The 19881-nt window shown below is 38.2% G+C and overlaps 1 protein-coding gene across 2 annotated transcripts in view; it reads left to right on the forward strand.

Annotated features, from left to right (window-relative positions):
* The window catches only part of MACROD2 (mono-ADP ribosylhydrolase 2), an 857698-nt gene that overhangs the window by 248515 nt on the left and 589302 nt on the right, over positions 1-19881 (forward strand). For both annotated transcript variants that reach the window (XM_035322711.1, XM_035322712.1), the window contains exon 5: positions 9138-9254. In XM_035322711.1, the coding sequence (XP_035178602.1) occupies positions 9138-9254 (117 nt within the window). The remainder of the gene's footprint in view (positions 1-9137; positions 9255-19881) is intronic.

The following is a 19881-nucleotide window of genomic DNA, read 5'->3' on the forward strand; positions in this document are numbered from 1 at the left end:
TTTCTTTCTCTCTCCCTCTTCTTTCTTTCTCTCTCCCTCTTCTTTCTCTCTCACTTTTTTATTTACTATTCCTCAGGGTTTAGCTTAATGTTTCAGAACAGGGAAGGAGGAAAAACTGACTGCATAGTTCTATGCACTAGACAGAGATTGATATCCCAGTAGCAGCCTAATGTCATCAATAGCTTAATAGGCACCATGGCAAAAGAGAATTTCAGTGAGTTTTTAAAAGCAATAATGTGATTATTTGCTGTGAGTTTCTCCAGTGCTTGAGGGAGGAAGCACAAAGGTGCTTGTTTAAAAAGGACACCACCGAGGGGCTGTAGGAGGCTGGCATCTTGGTTCAGGTAGCATTGACTTTCTCTGTGGAAAGCGGTAAGCAGAGCCTGAGTTGCAAAGGTCTGTGAAAGAAGGGGGGGGAAAAGAAGTATGAGGGCGTAAAAGGCCTTGCAGAGGGATCTGGACAGGTTGGAGAGCTGGGTGATCACCAACCGCATGAAGTTCAATAAGAGCAAGTGCCGGGTCCTGCACCTGGGACGGGGAAACCCTGGCTGCATGTACAGACTGGGCGATGAGACACTGGAGAGCAGCCTAGAAGAGAGGGATCTGGGGGTCGTGGTAGACAGCAAGTTGAATATGAGCCAGCAGTGTGCCCTGGCAGCCAGGAGGGCCAACCGTGTCCTGGGGTGCATCAAGAACGGCATCGCTAGTAGGTCAAGGGAGGTGATTGTCCCGCTCTACTCTGCGCTGGTGCGGCCTCACCTCGAGTACTGTGTGCAGTTCTGGGCACCACAGTATAAAAAGGACATGAAACTGTTGGAGAGTGTCCAGAGGAGGGCTACGAAGATGGTGAAAGGCCTGGAGGGGAAGACGTACGAGGAACGGCTGAGGTCACTGGGCCTGTTCAGCCTGGAGAAGAGGAGGCTGAGGGGAGACCTCATCACAGTCTACAACTTCCTCGTAAGGGGTTGTCAAGAGGCAGGAGACCTTTTCTCCATTAACACTAGTGACAGGACCCGCGGGAACGGGGTTAAGCTGAGGCAGGGGAAATTTAGGCTGGACGTCAGGAGGGGGTTCTTCACAGAGAGGGTGGTTGCACACTGGAACAGGCTCCCCAGGGAAGTTGTCACTGCACTGAGCCTGTCTGAATTTAAGAAGAGATTGGACTGTGCACTTAGTCACATGGTCTGAACTTTTGGGTAGACCTGTGCGGTGTCAAGAGTTGGACTTGATGATCCTTAAGGGTCCCTTCCAACTCAGGATATTCTATGATTCTATGATTCTAAGTAAAAGAATTCTGATGTCATCTCCCTAAATATTTTCATCTAAGTTCAAGGTAGAGCAGAAGCCTAGATGTTAGGTGAAAGCTTAACTAACAATTGTATTTGTACCTCTAAAATAGGCAGAGCCATGACTAATTTACTCACACAATTTCCTGCCTCTTCAGTCAGACACATATTTTTTTTTTATTTTATATTTTTTTTCCCACACAGCTCTATTCTTAAGCAGGTCCACATTTTTAATTCTTAATATTGATGGTCTTGTAATAATAGCACAGTAGCATGAATGGAAATCCAGGACAAAATAAAGTAAGTAGGCATCCTAGCAACAAAACGAGGCACGGACTGTTTGCCTATGCGGTATCCAGCTGGAAGTGAGGTACTGTGACTGCCCAGGAGCCTGAGGAAAGGATTTTGGAGTCACCAGCCTCATTTCTTCAGGATGATACTGCATTTGAAAAATAAAACGAACCAAAACAAACTTTGCAGCTTTTTAAGATAAGAAATGTTAGTCTGGAAGCTGAGAGCAAGTTCAGCTGAACATGAACTGAATTTGGTTTCATAGCACACAATAGCCAGAAATTTCACCTGACTTCAGCTTCTTACTTCACTTATGAATAAACAACAACATGCAATTTTTCCACTTGCCCCAGCGAGGTATTTCAGGCTTAGCTGTCTCAGTCCCATCTGCAGAAGACTGTGGTGTGTCAGGTGTCTCAACATTAACAGAATTAAAAGGAAGTGGATGGTTCCTTCACACATGCCTTAATGTCAGGATTTTGGACTGGGAAAAACTGGAAAAACACTATTGGAGCCTTTCCTAGTTCTTTTTTTACTGCCAAAAGTGTGACATTCAGACAGGTTTATCAGACCCATGTTTCTCAGAGCCCTTATGCTGCTTGAGTGGGCTGACAAAAGTGTGAATCCTATTGACATTATAACTCTGTCTACAGAATTGAAGTGGAGCTCTTGGAGACCAAGAAAGATGACGTCCCAAGTATGAGATAAAACGCATGCAATATTTGTTGCTTGGTTGGTTACAGAAGGGACTTACCAATTGTCATTGCAAATGTGACACAACAACTTTTACTCAGCTTTTCGTATATTTTTAATTTGAGTTTCTGATGTCCCCAGGATATTTGACTAAAACAAAGAAAAAGTATCTGCCAGAAAATGTGAGTTTACTGCTGTTATTGTTTCGTGTTTTTCAAAGTAAGAATGATTGATTATGTGCGGTAATTGTAGCACATACTTAACATTTAACAGACCCGTGAGTAAATGAGTTTTATTTTGACATTGTGTTGGGTCATGCAGCTGCTTTGGCTATCCTTCAGCATGAACCATATCCAGATTAAGGACAGCCTTATCACAAAGCATCGAGTTGGCTTTAAAAACTCTTCAGCATAGCAGGCAAAGCCTGCTGTTTTTAAATGGTAAATTTGAAGGATCTCATCTAAACAATATTCTCAATATAAGTTTCCCAGGGATGACTTTACGATAAAGCTAAGATACGCCATTGCTTTAAGTAGGCTTGTTCCTTGCTGTTCGTACTGGAATAATGTTTTTACTACTTATTATTATTACAAAAAATTCCCTCTGCAGCATGGTTTAGTGGTTGGTGTTGGCTGGACCCACAGTTTTAATTCTGGCTGCAGCAAGGCCTTTTCTGCAATCTGAAATGCAGATTCTTAACAGGCACTTTACAGAGAATGGGAACTGACACCCAACCAGTCGCGTAAACTTCGGGGTTTTGAACTTTTGGTTCTGTCTTGGTTCAACTCAGGTATAGGCAGTAAGAATCTCTGAAAACTAGTATCTAAGAAAAAACTGCAAATTTTGATTGTCTGCAGTGAGACAGGAATCTAATTCAGTGAAGCAGCCATCTCAAAATACATAGTTCATCTGCGTTTTTGCTTTTAAAATGGAGAATTTTAAGGCTAAGTCAGATCATGCTTTTCAACTCCTTCAGATGCTGGCTAGAAAGTACTGTATAAATGCAAAGTATTTAAAATTAATTATGTTGGAGGCCTATAAACCAGTGCATTGATTAAAAATCTCCAGTTCATTAAACTTCCCCATGGCAGAGGCCATCTCTGTAATATAAACTGCCATTTCTAGCAGCGGCGGCCGACTGGCATCTGTGTAGTAATCTTTTTAAGATCCCCACCTTTGTTCATTAGACCAGCAGCTGTTGTCTCGTGCTGTGCAGGATTTATTTCCCCTTGACACCAGTCTCGGAGGTGCAGTTGTGCCTTTCCCAGTACTTGATTCCAGTGAACTTCCTAGAGGCACTTTACCAGTTTTGCGGGGTTTTTTGTTGTCGTTTCAGTGTGCATTCTTGCAGTGAGCTTTTTGAAAGGACCACAAGTACTGAGGACATGTATAACACAGGTGTACTGCAGCTGGGGCAAACCAGATTCCTCTTGTGTGACCTGAGCAACGTATCTGCTGTAATAACATTTTTCTGGTTTGATTCACTCCTGGCATTTACCATGTGGAAGAACAGTAAGGCTTCATCGATAAATCATGCACCGTTAACTTGCTTAAATAAGTAAATCTCCTGAATTTCCTGGTGAAAACCAGAAACAAAAAGATCTGGAAAAGCACCAAGAACAGGAATTACTATGGAAAAAGAGTATATAGTTTCTTGAAATATAACATGATAAGTCTGCATATGTTGTTTACACCATAACTTGAATTCACCCAGCCTCAGATGCAAGGTCACAAAAGAAGTTTGGGGCTTATTATTCCCGGGGGCTGGCGGGGGATTGTATTATTTTGCTGTGGTGTTTGATTACCTTACCCTTTTTTATTACCATCTGCACCGCAAGGCTGGTTTTGCTGAGGTTATTTTTTTTTTTAAAGCAGCATCCCATGATACTCTTAAGTCTCTGCTTCCTGCGCTTTTGCTTCATTTGCAATTTTAAGAGATTTTCTCTAAGAAATAGATTTATTCTACATTATACATTAGTAAATTAGCTATTTTTACCATCTAACTTTAACCCTTTAATTCTGGAGAACAAATACAGTTGTTTTACAAGAAATTAAATAAGAAAATATTTAACTTTTTAGCATCCCGTAGTGTGCAGTGGTATAGAGAGATGTTTTCAAAGATGTCCACGTTTTCCTAAAACTCGTTGTTTTTAGTACACTCTCATTTTGCCTAGGAATTTTCTTTTGAAACTTAATTTTGTCTGTGTATTTTAAGCAGTTATTTTCAGGCGACTTCTTTGTGCAACCAACACCATTGACTGCAGTAGCTTTGGAAAGAGTTTTTCTTTATTAACAGCTTCAGCTGAATTGTTGGGAGAACAAAGTGCTGTCCCTGGTGACTCCTAAAGCATATGGATGCGTGCAAAGTGATTGCTAATATTATTTTTAATGAAAAAATATTGGGGTAGTACTTTTCATAGCTTTACGCAAGCATGAACTACTTCAAGCATAGTGCTAAATCTCAAGCTCCTTGAGCCGTTCTTCACCCCTCAAGATGTATTTCCTATACGTACACCTTCAAGACGAAGAACCCCCTTCCATGTACTTCTCCAGCCAAGGCAGCATGCAGCAGTAAATACAGAAACCCCATTTCTGCTGGCTCTCCACACACGGCAGTGCAGTGAGTAACTGGATCACATTTAAAAGCACAGCTCTACCGGCTTAATTCTTTGTAGGCATCTGAAAGCAGAAGTGTTGTGTGTTTCCTCCCAAGCATTTATCTCGGGGTGGCTGCTAGGGTGCAGAAAAGGAGAGAAACCATCCCGCAGATCACTGCTGCCTCGCTGGCAGCACCTCCTGCCCCAGTCACAACTCATCTAGTCAGAGTGCCATCAAAAATCCTTAGAAATCGCTTGGTTTATAAGCATGCAAATCATATCAAGGAGCACAGTATCAGGAAGGACAGTTAGCAGCCCTGCCTGTAAGACTTGCCCTCAACTCTTGCCAGTACTTAGAAATGTCAGTTATTCGGCATGCAGACCAGAGGCGGGATTTCTTGTCAGCTAGATAGTTTTGTCTGTGGGGTCTTCCCACATCTTTCCTGTAGTTGTGAGATGATGGCTCGCTTGGGTGTGTAAATGACCCCAAGTATGTATATACGTGGTTTCCATAAACCTGGACAGGAAGACAGCCTGTAGAAAATAGGCAAATTATGAAGCAGAGTGATATCTTCTGAGTAAAATGACGTTTTTGACTGGTTGTAGCAAACAGTGATAATGCCTAATTCCTTATCACTGTCACATGATGCGGGTCAAGTCTCAGCGTAAGTGAAGTGCCTGGGTTTTTACAGGCAGTTGCACAAAGGAATTCCAGGAAAGGAACAGTGGGTTGTGGCTTAACGTTTTCTAAATCTGTTTTGAAAAATGCAGATGAGCACCTATATATCAAACTGATGATACAGATAAAGTATTTGAAACCAATATATCAAAGATTCTTCACTTTCCTACAAAAGTAATTTGTCAGCATGCCATTATTATCATGTAAATCTCTTCCTCCTTACCACACAATAACAATATATCTTTGGACATCATTTCTGCCTCCTGAGGTTGTTGCATTATCTGTAATTTCCATAAAGTTATCCTCTTAACAATGCTTACTTCACTGTACACTTATATTGCTAGTCAGTGCACTCTTTCAGGAAGCCAAATAGCTCACACGAATGTTTTGTGCAGGCCTCTCCATGATTTTTTGAATTAATACAGAGAAGGCATGTTTTAGCAGAGGCTGAAGTATCACATTTAGATTTGATAATCTACTCTATCTTCGCCATTTTTTTTCTTTATGTTATGCAGTGCTCATATTTAGCTAGGTGTTTCACTGCGTGGGTTTGTGCTAGAAGAATGATCAAAGTTGTGTCACATATCATGTATTATTGGAAATATAGAATGTTTCTAGTATGATTTATTGAGTTCTCATCGTATTAAATGGAAAATGTATACATTGATCAGAGGTCATCTTGCTCAAGTATTTCGTAAGTATGGTAGAAGAAAAGTTATTTAGACAACAGTGATTTATTTTTTTTTCCAAAAATCATTCATCTGTGTGGTCACTGAAGTATATCAAATGCTAATGTCTCAGTTTCCATCTATGCCTGTCCAGAGTATTCAATCATTTTCTGTTAAGCCATCTTTATAAGAGAAGCATGCACTTCTACTTGTTTGTTTTTGGCAGATGTCTTCCATTTTCCTTGTCATATGTCAAAATTGGTTATGATAGAATTGATTTGCCTCAGTTAAGAATTCAATTTTTTTCAATTACCTTTTCATCCTTCTGGAGGCTGCTTCGATTACTAAGGCTCGGAGAGGACCTGTGGGGGGCCAGCTTCAGGAAAGCCGTGATAGGCCATCGGTACCTTAGTTGGGTGTGCGTTAAGAGCTTGCTTCTTCCATCCTGAGAAGGTTTATGGCTGCAGAGCTGCGACCGCCTCTCTGTTGGCCATCGCAGCCGATCTGGCACGTGGTTTGTTAATGCATGGGGTATGTTAATGCGCTGTGGATTTAGAAGTGGCAAATCTGTGCTTCCGCTTCCCCAGCAGAGGCGATCATTTGTTTTTGCAGGTTCTGTTACTTGGCTGTGCTCTGAGCTGGATCAGGGTGAAAATGAATGCAATTTTGTGAAAAAGAGGTTGATTTATCCATATGATTTGGTTGAGAGGGTAGCTGAACAAGCAATTGTACAGACACAGCTAAAGGCAGGGTGCCCAGCGATTAGGGACAAGAAATTGCTCGGGGCTGGAAATGCTTAATCCACTGCCAGGGGATAACTGCGTGGATTTGAGTCCTTGTCCAGTGCCCCGAGGTGAAAGACTTCTTCCTCTGTTGAGGATTGCACATAAAGTGCTAGTACTTAGCAGTAGTGCTTTTTTTTTTTTTTTTTTTTTTTTTTTTTTTTTTTTTTTGTTAATGTCTCAGGAAACACTAATGTTGGTGAAGATTGTGGTGGTAGTGGTGCTTATAAAAATATACTTGAGGTTTCAACGCATTCTGTTTTACTTATCCTGCTTGGTTTGGAAAAGCACTTAGTAATTAAGCTAAAATAATTAAATAGGATATTAAAAGCACAGGATAGATTTCCAGCATTCTTTTTTCCCCTTGAGGTCATAAAATACTATTCTTGCATTAACATCCTGGAGTCTGTTGAGCAGAGATTTTGGGTACGTTAAAAACAAAAGTTCAGTTAAGGTAAGTAGTAAGGCTTGGCATCTTGGCGTAGTTGGTGCAGAACATGCTTACAGCTCCACAAGCACATCCTTTTCTATGAGAAGGTTTCAGAAAATACATTGAAGGTGGAAGAACGCATGATTCGGTAATTATCTTTCTGTCTAATACAGAGTATTTCAAAATGATGATTTGAAAATCAGTGGTGCAGTGTCCAGGATGAGTATGGAGAATTATAAGCAACTGCTTATCTGATTTCACTGTGTCATCTGAGTATTAACCCTGGCAGGGAACACCTCCAAACAGATAGCCAAGATTTTAACACTCAGTCAAAGGCTTAATTCAGATAAAGGTGTTATCTGCCCCTCAACTCAGGGACAGATGGCTTCAGAGAAATGTGCAACACCTTGCAAACCCAGCTGTGCCCCTCATGCAGAAAGTTGTTGTTTCCATTCCAGCTTCAGAAACGACTTGGGGGTGAGGGAGCTACCTGAGCTCCCTGCCTCCTGGCTGGCAATGAGTGGCCAAGTGTGCAAGGCTTTGGATGGTCCAAGTCTTTCTGTGATAGCCGGTAGAGAGTACGCAAGTTAGGCTACGAATAGATTATATGCATCTCTTGAAATCCTATCTCCAATTAGCTTTTCAAACCTTTTTTGCTTTAATCGTTTCAAACGTGCTGTTGGGAACTGCTGTAGCTTTGAACTAGTTAAATACAAAGTAAAATATTGAACAATGCAAATTCAGAATCTGTGTTTTGTGTCCGCACAAGTATTTGTTCAGCCTTTCTACTTCAGCTTATTTTACCTTTTTGAACTGATAGCGTAATTTATACGGTGATTATTGCCTTTAGTGGAACTTCATAATTGCTGCTGACTTAGGGCCTTGGAGTTGCCGTGTTGGTGCACACAGTATTTCCTTTTTTGTTTGTTTGTTTCCTTTTTCTTAAACTTTTTTGCCATAATTACAGTAAATGATTTCTTTGATTGCATGTTGAGTGAGCAAAAATGCTGTGCCAGCAGCCTTTTTTTTTTCTTTTTCTTTTTCTTTTTTTTTTTTTTTTTCTTTTGCTGCTGCTACTATTCTTTTCCTGGCTCCTGAGGGTAAAAAGATCTATGCACTCTACTAATTTTCTTGCATACTTAGCTGCAATTGTAACCTTTAGTAATTATTATTTAATTAACTCCAAAGTATTGAGTGAATAATGCAAAACAAAAAAAGAAAAGGAGGAAGGTCAAAACAAGGTATTTTTGTAAATTTCAAATCCACAAGCATTATTATTGGAATTTTTGCATAAGGCATTAATAGGACACTGACATTAAATAGCCTGCATAATTCTAGAAGAATCAGAGCTCTGTAGTACAAGGCAGTTTGGTATTAAGCTGGGAATCAATCTTATTTTCATAACTGGTAGTGAGAATTTCTTTGAGCTTTGAATAAGATCACTTTCTGTTATGGAAATTTTAATTCTGCTTTACCTTCTTTGAAATGTTTTCTTTCCAATTAGCAGCTGTTTACTAAATACTATTTTTCTGGTAAACATTGACTAATTTTGGCAGAAAAAAATGTTTGTATATACTTGAATGTCTGCTTATAGATCTGTAGATCTCTGCGTTTAAAAATGAGCAGTAAATGTTTGTGGCCATACATTTGTTTGAATACAACATAAAGACTGGCTTTTAATAAACAGAAGTCTCTGGGTTTGCTTTTGCAGTGGATGGCTGTATACACAGAGCTGCTGGGCCCTGTTTAGTTGCTGAATGCCGCAACCTGAGTGGCTGTGAGACTGGGCAAGCAAAAATTACGTGTGGATACGAACTACCTGCAAAATGTAAGTCGACTCCTTCTCAACATTTTCTTTTTGTTTTCAGCACGTGGAGCTGGTGTGCATGCTTTATTTCCCTGTAGTCTAATTCAACAAGGTATTCATTTTACAAAGTTAGCAGCGGGACTTAATTAAGCATGTACTGTAATAAAGCCTTCCCCTCAAAGCAGTTCAGGCTTTTATAAATGATTATTTCACCTATGTTATCCGATGAAAACTTACATGTCTCAAAAATATAAAGCATCTTTCATGTTTACTTTTTTGCAAGCTAAAACATATCCTTTCATATGCATAATAAAGGATTTGAACTGCTTTAAGAAGTATGAACAAAATATACATTATCATATTTAAGTTCCATGGAGACAGTTTTTGGAAATGTTGCATATTTCATATTCGTCATGCAGATTCCTTGATTGTGAATACTTTAAGAGCTGAGGAGATCAAAGTGATGTATTGTGTTTTCAGCTGCTATGTAGAGGCTGATTGGCAATTACTGTGAAGGCATCTGTCACACTTTAGCTTTCGGCGGAGTGCAGCTCGGTGCTGGAATGTTTTTTTGTACTTTCAAAGTGGAATTACCAAAATTCCTTATTTAAAGTAGGAAAAAGGCTATTTCACCTTGTTGCATAGTTGTTGAGCTGGTCTTGGAAAAAATTAACATGTTGACAGCATGTTGGTTGGACAGTCTCTTATGTAAGAATCACATGTAGGAAATCTCTTCAAGTTTGGATCTTACTAGAAAAGTATGTTAAGAAACGATGATACAAATATCAAGAAAGCGTTACAAATGGCATATAACTAGAATTGAAGCTCTCTCCCTCTCTCTTTTTTTTTATTTTAATATGCAATCTGCACTAGGAACATGCCTCATTCAAATGTATTTAGATCTGTTCTCTTAATTCATTTCAGGCTGTTTCCACATAAAATGAAATGCATACTGCAGAAATGGGTATCTTGTTAAGTTCCTGTGGCCCTTAATGCCATAGGTAAAGAAGAAAGTTGTGTTCTAGTCATTTGTTGACACCTTCTATAATGATGATGATGAGAGCTACCAATTACTTCTTTGACAATGAGTTCTAATTGCTGCATGTGGGAAAACTTTGCTTTATTTTATATGTAGTTTTACCACGTTAAAAACAAAACAGAACTTTGCTATATTTTATACCTAGTTGGACCACATTAATGATTATTTAGGAAAGGTAAATTTTGCTTCAGATCAAGGACATTGCTGTGAGGAAGATCCAATGTGGTAGTTACGTGGTTTTTTTTTTTGTTGTTTGTTTGTTTGTTTGTTTTTTATTCTTATATGATCAAAATCTTTACCAAAATTCCTATAAAATGGATAAAATTATCAAATAACTACTGACAGTAAATAATCTACTGTGGATGTTTGCGATTTAATTCTTCTTTAAAAATAAAAAAAAATAAAGAAACCTTGGGAGGCTCAGAAAAGTTGCTCATCCATGGGTGCATAATACCTCCCATCTATTTTAATGAGAGAAACTAAATGCAAGGTACCAAAGCAACAAGCACTGAACTGCATTTGAAAGAGAGAGTCACGTATGAGGCATGCCCTCCCTTTAAGTTTTATAGCAGTTTAATGTGTCTTGCTTTAGTTAGGTTTGTAGAATGGGATCCCGTTTGAAGACTGTAGGGGAAAAAATTGTTTTGTTCTTTATATAGAAATGATAAACAAAACAATGAGAAAACCCATTATCACTTGCAGTTTGAAATAAAACCTGTAACCACCTGCAGAGAAAAGCCAATATTCTGCTTAATCAATATTCTTAGAAATTGAAATTGCATCCAAGATGCATCTATTTGTATTCGATCATGCATCACATGAGATGGAGAAAGGATACATTAACTGGCAAACAGGCAAAAGGAGGGAAATGTACAGTTTACATGCAGAGTCTGAGAATTAGTACTCTTGGCTTTTTAGATTTTTTTCCTTGAAACATATTTGTGTTCATCAGCTGTTGTTTTCTTTTGCTTTTCCCTTTAGAAGCTTTTGGTTGTGGGCTCATTAAATTACCGTACCTTGTAGACAGTTCATCTGGAAGTGATCAAACAGTTGAGACTGTTTTCATGTTTTAAAGAGCTGTAGAGCCACTTGATATCTTCTGTCACTCTGTGTCACTTTGCCATAACAGTATGACAATTTAAAAGTCTTTTACATCTGAATTTTGCAACGGATCTGCAATATGACAGGAGGCCTGGATTTTCCCATCCAGGTGTGCTATGATGCAATCGTGCGTGTCAGCAATTTATTTGAAGTCATAGGCGAATGGATAGCTGCCAGTTTTTACGATGAGTTTGCTCTTCACCTATCTATTTGTATACCCGAGGCCAACTATAATAATCCATTAATAGTTTGAGTAGTGTAATGATTATTTTGTTGTCTCAGGTTTTCTTGTGATTGTGGTTGGACGAATAATAATATTAAATGTGAAATGTTTTTCCAACTGTGATGAATTGTTATTATTATTCTTTTTATTTATATAACTAAATAGTAAATGTTCCAATCATATTCCCTGCCCCTGGGATTTCCCCATCTCTAGTTCTTGATTTTGAAATGTTTTGCTTGGAAGCGGTTTGCTGAACTCAGCAAAGCTGCTCCAGGACAGAGCAGCCTGCACAAGTGCTGTATGATGCAGGACTTCATCTTAAACTGAAAACTCTGCGTTTATAGAAGATTTAGTATTCAAAGATCATACAGCATATTGTGTAGTCTTATAGACAACTTGGAGGAAGCTGGAATTAAATTTGGCATTCGAAGGAAGGTATGCTTTGCTGGGAAACTGGTAGTTGGTAAATAAAAAATACTGGCAATCTGCTTTATGATCTATTGTATTTTTATTGTATACTTTGCTGTATTTACCTAATAAGTTCTTATTCTTATTCCTAAATAAGAACAGGTGTGATAAAGATTTTTTTTCACAAATGAAAAAAACAAAAGAGAAAAAAAATCTGAGTGAAAAATGCAAAGACTGATGGCATAGGCTAGCCTTCTGTGTTTTGTTCTAGTAGTTGGATCTGAGTCAGAGATCAGTCTGTGAAGTACACAAGTAACAGTAAATGCTTAGGGAGAGAATACATAAAATAGTTCATATTTTTCTCATCTTGTCATGCTAGTAGTGTGAACAGACCAAAATGAACATAGCTATACCCTAGATATGTTGCTCTATGAACTTCTCAAGATACATTTTTGAAAGCCAAAAAATAGTCTATATGAAAATAGACGTGAAATTGAAATGAAATTTCTAATTACCAGTTAATGCAATGCTCAGTACAGTTTTACAGAAGTAAGTGTAATCACCATCTGCCTTCTGTGCTGCAAAAGCCTACACAAAGCCCCCCAAATGCCAAGTGAGTTATTTGCTGAATACATAATTTGGTTGATGTCATCTATTGTTTTTCAGCAAACACCTATGCAGGCACCCATGTTTTCATAGCATGTCAGAGGGTGGGTTGAAAAGGCACTGCTGTTTGCTCAGATATTTTCCTTTAATGCTCTCCCAGACCAACCATCAGTTACTTAACTTTTGTGCTTCATACTGTTGTTCGTTTTTAAAGAAAAGTTCATTGTAAATATTGTACAACTGGTCCTCAAACATTGAGCAGTGCTCTGATATCATCGATAGCAGATGAACAGTATCTGTGTCAAGCTCTACAAATGCTTGTTTTCTTCCTCATTTGATTAATAGTCTCAGTTGGCTCTTCTGGCAGAAAATGGTCTGAATGTGAATTGTGTTTATAGCTGGAGCCAAGGGTCCATAACAGCCTCATGGCTTGTTACCTGCTTGTAGATGTCTGCCATAAAAAAGAGCCTGTCAGAACACATTAAAAAATACAGTCCCATTCTACAAGGTGTTAAATGGGTTTAAAACCAATTGAAGACATGGTAACAACATCCAAAACAGGTAAGTGGTACCCTGTCCTTGGCAAGAAAGGGCCACCCAAAATAACTTTCTCCTGTTGTTAATATTTCTCGTAATCTTTTCTTTCTTTTTATGGAAAATGTTTGATAATAAAACCCCCAAACCTAGGAAAATAAAATGTTATGGCCTCTAATATGGGACAGAGCCAATGACTGGTAAATTAAATCTGAAAGTTTGACTTTCAGTGCAAGCACCTTGCTGGATATGCTAGGCAGTTTCATTGTTTTATGTTGTTAATAAAGCTTTAGTATTTTGAACAAATTTTTCTGTTTGATATTTTGAGTACTACAAGCAGTGCCCATTGGGAAATGCCTTATATAGCACAGTCTCCTGGTCCAAAGTCACTGTGTAGATCAATCTGGAGTAATAATGTGCATGTGCTCTCAAAGACAATTCCTGCTGTGAAATAAGTAGTTAGTGGGAGAGCTAGCATTAAACACAGTAGGAAGAAGCAGCCTTTCGATTTCTTTAATCAGATTAGAAAGTGGAGATTAAAAGTAGAGAATAAAAATGCGCTACTGTTACATAGGCATAATTTTCAGTATTTAAAAGATGAGCATTGAGAAGGTATTATTTTAAAGTAGGGCTGTAAAGGTAGAGAATTTAAATCTCTCTGTATTTGCTTGGAGACTGCTTCCAGATCTGTAATTAAAAGGCTGATTAGACAGCAGTGGAACTCCAAGTACTGTACTCCAGTACTCCAAAGGTGATCAGTTGCAAAAATGGAGCACAGCATTTAAGCATATTGTTCGAATTCATGGGATTCCATAAATAACTTTGTTTACTTTCAAACCCTTGTTTGATTTAATAATATCTAAAATTTTCTTCAAATGATTCTAAATTTTTGATGTGCAAGACTCAGGAAGATACTTTCCTCTGCGTTATGATGTGCAGAAAAAAACATTATCTTTGCAGAAAAAACATTATCTTTGCATGATTTTTTTTTTTTTTGAAAGAGCTTGTTAAGGGAATTTAAAATCAAGTCTGTGAACTGAAAAGGAAGGCATTAAAAGTGACCAACACGTGGCCAGCCAAGAGAGATAATTGCTTGGAGACAACTAAGTTGGCTAATATTTCCCTGCTAGTTAAGGTCCTTGATCTTTACCCACCATTGCTTTTCAGTAGTTCAGTGAAAACAGATGTGCCACCGAATTCATAACTAGACTGAAGTTTGATGAAATTTCAGGTGAAAGAGACTACTGAAAAGGAGAGGGTGACACAATCATGAATATAATCGAAGCTTCTTAAATGTTAGGATTTTTTTTCAAGGAGAGATGTCTTTATACTTTTTGCCTTAGCTGAGTAGCATTGCATTATTTTCACCATTGTGCCCAGACTGTGTGACACTTGCTGAAAAAAAGATTTAGCCCAAAAAAGCTCTGGAAAGGTAGTTCCTGAAGCAGCTGTTTGCTACCCATTTTTAGTATTTCTAAAATCTTTGCTTAAATTTGTACACCAAAATTGAAAATAAGGCAAAGTAAGTTTTTAATAATCAAAGGTCCAAGACCCCTTGTCATTGAGTGATATTTTTGTTGTATAGACTTTTTTTTTTTTATGTTTAACAAACCACTTGCTATGTATTTGTGCTTCTTTTTTTCTTCTGAGTTGTGTCTGGTTTTCAAAGGTATTTCTATAAGCTCAGTTTATGTATTTTATAATGATTTTGAACGTAAGTGCAGTGATGTCTTTATTGTGTTTTAATTTGGTCTAATTGGTTCCAGTCATCTTAATGACCTGCTATATTTGCCATTAACACTAGGATACATTGCATATGCTGTAAATGTGTTGGAAGGGAAACGTTAACGATTACCTCTTCAGTCCTAGAACCTATTTAGATTTTAGAGAAGTTAATGGTATATTGTAAAGCTCAATGGCTTGCCTCTCCCTGCTGTATATACACACTCACACACACAGGGGGAGAGATAGATTCATGGGGAATGTAGTTACCAACTTTGACTAAATGAGTTCAAGCATCTCCTTCGATTCCAAGTCCTCAGTCTGCCGTTTGGGTAGAAAAGGGACAAGTTCTGTAGCTACCAGTTGAAAATTATGGATATGAATCAGCAAGAAACTTCCATCATGAGAGTATACAGTCTTTGCCTTGGATTTGAGCCTAGCTCAAGTACAGTTTTTAATGGATAGATTCTTTAAAATTTAATCCGTGAATGGGCCGGTGTGCATTTGTTAGTGCTCTATGTAGTGTCATGCTGTGGTTAACCTACTGCACGTAATGTTGGAAACCCTCATTTCACATCAAATCATTCAGTTAAGAAATGTATGCCATGTGGCTAAAGGAAAGGTTTTACTATTGATCTCTTCTGCTAAATCTAAATTGTCTTCTGGGCATAGGCTGCTACAGTTCTGTCAGTGAACACTGAACTCTGGGACAGGAGTGCGCACAGACAAAATTACAGACTGGGCCTTTTGCTCAGTAGCTGGGTCCACCATTGGCTTATAACGTGTGTGCCAATATCATGTAATGGTGGGAAGCAGAAACCCGATGCTGTGAGCTCTTGGCCTTATTTCTGTAGCTCTGGACATGTACTATTTTGGAAAAGGTTTAGTTCTTGGTGTTACTGAAAGTGGTCACAGAACGGAGCATAGCATGGCGATGCCGGGAGCCCGCCTGGTTTTGTACCACGGCTCCCTAGCACCAGCCTCCGTGGGGCTGGGGTTCACCCTCAGGAGACCCCGCTGATGAAACAGAGAGCAGCTTACAAGGTGAAAACAGACTCCTAATGCTTAATTTATATGTAAAGTGCTGTTTAAATGTCTCTTCTTTCAGTCAAAAATAATTTTCACTGGGACTTGCATTACCACAGTGGTGGCTGGTAGTCATTCCTCAGACATTTTGGCGCTGATATATTTTATTTCCTCTGTACTTGGACATGGTTGATCCTTTTTACCCAAATAATAATAAAAAGTCAAATGCATAGCAGAAAAATAAACAAATTTTCTGATAGTTACAGTCAGCTGACAAGGAGAAGGGTTATAATGGGTTATAATGGAGATGTTTATGCTCCTTTAACTGCAGTGCTTGCTGCTGCTCCCACTCTAATACGTTCCCTCAGTAGCCAAAGCCTACACTCAGTACTTGAAAAATTAATCTTTGATGCATGAGATTTTGTCTGCCTGAATTTTGCTTGTCTCATTTTAAATGGTGATAGAAATTGCTTACTGTAGTAAAACACAACATTAACCTCATAGTGTGCTGGCACTTTGTGATTTATGCTGGTTTAGTCTCTGAAAAATATGCAGCCTGTCTCCCAAACCTGGGTTTAGCTTATAAAATATGTTGGCACAAGCTCGGGGCTTGAATTGGAACACTAACTGCTGATCCTCCATCTCCCTGGGGTAGGAAAAAGGTTTAAAATTGTAGCCTCTCAGTGGTCATTAACTTCATATCATTTCTTCAGATTAATTATAATTGTGTTATTGTAGCTGGAATGTTTTAAAAACAGTACAGCCTAATTTTGTTTCTCGTGAGCAAAGTACAGTATTCCTTTTTGTGCTGTGTCTGCGTATTTCTCAGACAAAAATACGACAAATTATTTGCAAATGGAAATAATCAGATCATATGTAATATGTAAGGACACAGCTATTTCCATGCTACTATTAAAAGTAGTATCAGAGGAATGAAAGGTGCTCTGATTTTGTTTTTATTGTTACTATTGATGTTTCATTCATTCCCAAACCTTGTTGTTAACTTGAAGTTGAAAGACGCTCGTTCTATTTTTTTTTTTTTTTTATTGTATTCTTGAATGGATCTTAGAGAGGAAAAGTTGGATTGTTTCAAGAGGAGTTCTTTACCTGTCATCTAATTCCTTTCAGCCAGTCTAAAGTGGATAGGATGGGAAGGTTACGTGCAATGGTTTTTAAAAGGTCCTCGTTTCACCCAGCAGAGAGGAATCCTGAGGCTGTTTTGCATAAACTAAATGCACAGAGCAAAACACGCTTTAGTGACCATTAGTTTGTCAAAATTGAGGTCAAACATTTGAAACATTTCTCTTCAGGAGGAAGACATCAGGTGTGAGACTGCAGGGCATAAATACCATTTTAATTGCTGCAGTGAAGAGCCTAAATACTGATTAACCAGATAGTCATTAAAAAAAAAAAAAAAAAAAAAAAGGCAAAATTTTAAATACTATAGATGCCGTTTCACTGCTGGTGAAAACATACTTTCATCCAGGATGTTTTGTATTCGAGTATGGGGATCTGAGTCACAGGGATTTTTTAAAGCAAACCTAGCTCCCTATTTTTTGTTGTTTTTAGCATTTTCATAGCATCCCCCTTTCCTCTACAACATTTTCACACACTGATTCTGGTTTTTGTTTTGTTTTGTTTGAAATATTTGGTACAAGTTGAAGAGTCTATGTTAGTTTTATTTCTCCCTTTCTTAGACTTCTCAGAATCTTGCTTCCTCCTTTGCTATCTGTGAGTTTTTGATAATGTTTATGGAAATTCTTAAGTTAGCATTCATGATGTTGTACCTTTTTACAAATATAAGGACAACCAAGCAGAGGGATACGCTGATCTTGCTATATATTTCTGTGGCTATACATCTGTACATCTATGTATGTGTCTGTATTTTCTGCACACTCGCCTCATCAATGTTGCAGAACATTTACAACTTTCTGTGGCTTGCAAATGTTACAGTCCTAGGACCAGGTTTATAAAGGAAGTGTGTTAATGCAAGGTACAGTACTTTCAGTGAAAACTTTTTTTTATAGCTGCTTCTGCCCACATGCTGGTTTGTGGGTGACTGTAATTTGTATAATATAATTTACACAGTAAGAAGCCAGAAGAAAGTGTTAATTAAACAACTGTCACCAACTTTGAATTACATCTTCTTTACATACTCCTGGTAGCTATTTGTCATGCTACAAATCTCTCTTCTGTCTCCTTGGGAAGTGAGTTCCTGTTAACCTCGGACACAGTGGTCAGAATTCTGTTATATTTTTGACTGATCTACCAGAGAGATGGACAGAGAAACGTCCGACGATTTTTTTGTCTATACACGTCCAAAAGAGAGTGTGTGTGATACATCACTGCACACTGCTAAGTAAACTTCCTATTTAGTTTTCAGTAAAACTTTCCAAGGCCTTTCCAGGCTTATAAATAACTAAATTCATAAATGCAAAATGTTTTGAGACGCTAAAAATAACCCCTTTTGATATCTAATTATATTTGTGTCTGTCTGGATCACATTTATCTTTTTGTAACTTCCTTACTATGTTTTCAGTATAATTTTATACAGTCTTCATGTTAGAATTAAAACATGTGGGTTGATTTTTAGAAAGTAAGAGTACAGTAAGGATATTGTTTGATTTCTCATAGCCTGGAAGCTATAAACAGCAGGTCATCAAGACTCTGAACTGTTTGAAGTACCCATGAACACGAAGGAGGAAACAGTTTCTCATTGAAACTCGGTGTTTTAACAACCACATTATTCATTTTTAATTCTCTCCACAGAACGGGGGGAACTCCACAGATGTTACATGAGGCAGAGAGGGAAAACCCCCCTGAGACATCGAGAGGTGTCATGGATAGCAAAATAATGTAATATAATACGCTCTGAAAGCCTGCAGTTCTGAAAATGACAATTCATTCATATAAAAGATTGCATTTGTGTCAGGTGTAATCCTGTCAAAGGTGTAATCTTGTTTAAAACAACTTTTTCACAAAACGGAGCAGAAATGTTTCCAGGGAAGAATGTTCATTTAAAATTAATTTGTTGTAATAAAGCCCTATTCATGAGAAGCTGAAAGTGAAGTTAACGCAAAATTGACTGGGGAGCCATGAATATTTTTGGATTTCTTTCAGTTTAGAGAGTGAACATAAACAAAGGCACAAAGCATGTCATTTTAAAACAGAATCTTACATTTGGCAATGAAACTTCAGAAAATGAATTTTGGCTTTGAAAGATTTGCCAGAACTTTAAAAAAAGTAAAATAAAAGCATCTCTCCATCACTGCCAGAATCCCCCGTTACTGCATGGTTTTTGCAGGCTGTAAAACCTCCTCTCTTCTTCTGATTTACTGTTCAAGGATCTGTATTGCTTGGGGGCCATACATAAGTGGAGGCTACATTCAACACACAAATTAGTTGTAGTCAAGAATAATATATCCCTACGGATTACAAATGAAAAAATAAGACAACAACAACAATCAGGGAAACCAAAACAAAACAGAACAACAGAAAAACACCATGGGGTTAACATTTTTATAGTGGTTATAACTAAAATACTTCCAGTATTGCCTTCCTCACTATCTCATGCCCATGAGTTGAATTAGCTGTAGCAAGGCACTGGCCTGTGTGCTCTTTGCTGGGTTTGGTAAGGGGCACCCGGTACTGCAAAGTCATAGGAAATCCAAATCCCATTTGATCAACAGAAATGCCACTGAGCCACCACAGGAATAATAGGGTGGAAATGAAGAAAACCTGCATGCAAGTTTCCCCCCATGGAGAATTCAAAGGCGTCAGAGAACAGGCAGAAGATCTGTGTCGGAGGTCTGTGATCCTGACAGACGCTCACATGTCCTATTGAAGCTACGGATCCGTGAGTCTTCTTTCATCGTGGAGCTTTAATTATGCAATTGGGATATCTGGGTTTTTCTCCCTTAAAAAAATAATAATTAAATATACAAGTATGTAAGTTCCCCAGACACTTTTTGTCCAATTAATGCAATTTT

This window comes from Oxyura jamaicensis, chromosome 3 (assembly GCF_011077185.1).
Source record: "Oxyura jamaicensis isolate SHBP4307 breed ruddy duck chromosome 3, BPBGC_Ojam_1.0, whole genome shotgun sequence".
Taxonomy (NCBI): domain Eukaryota; kingdom Metazoa; phylum Chordata; class Aves; order Anseriformes; family Anatidae; genus Oxyura; species Oxyura jamaicensis.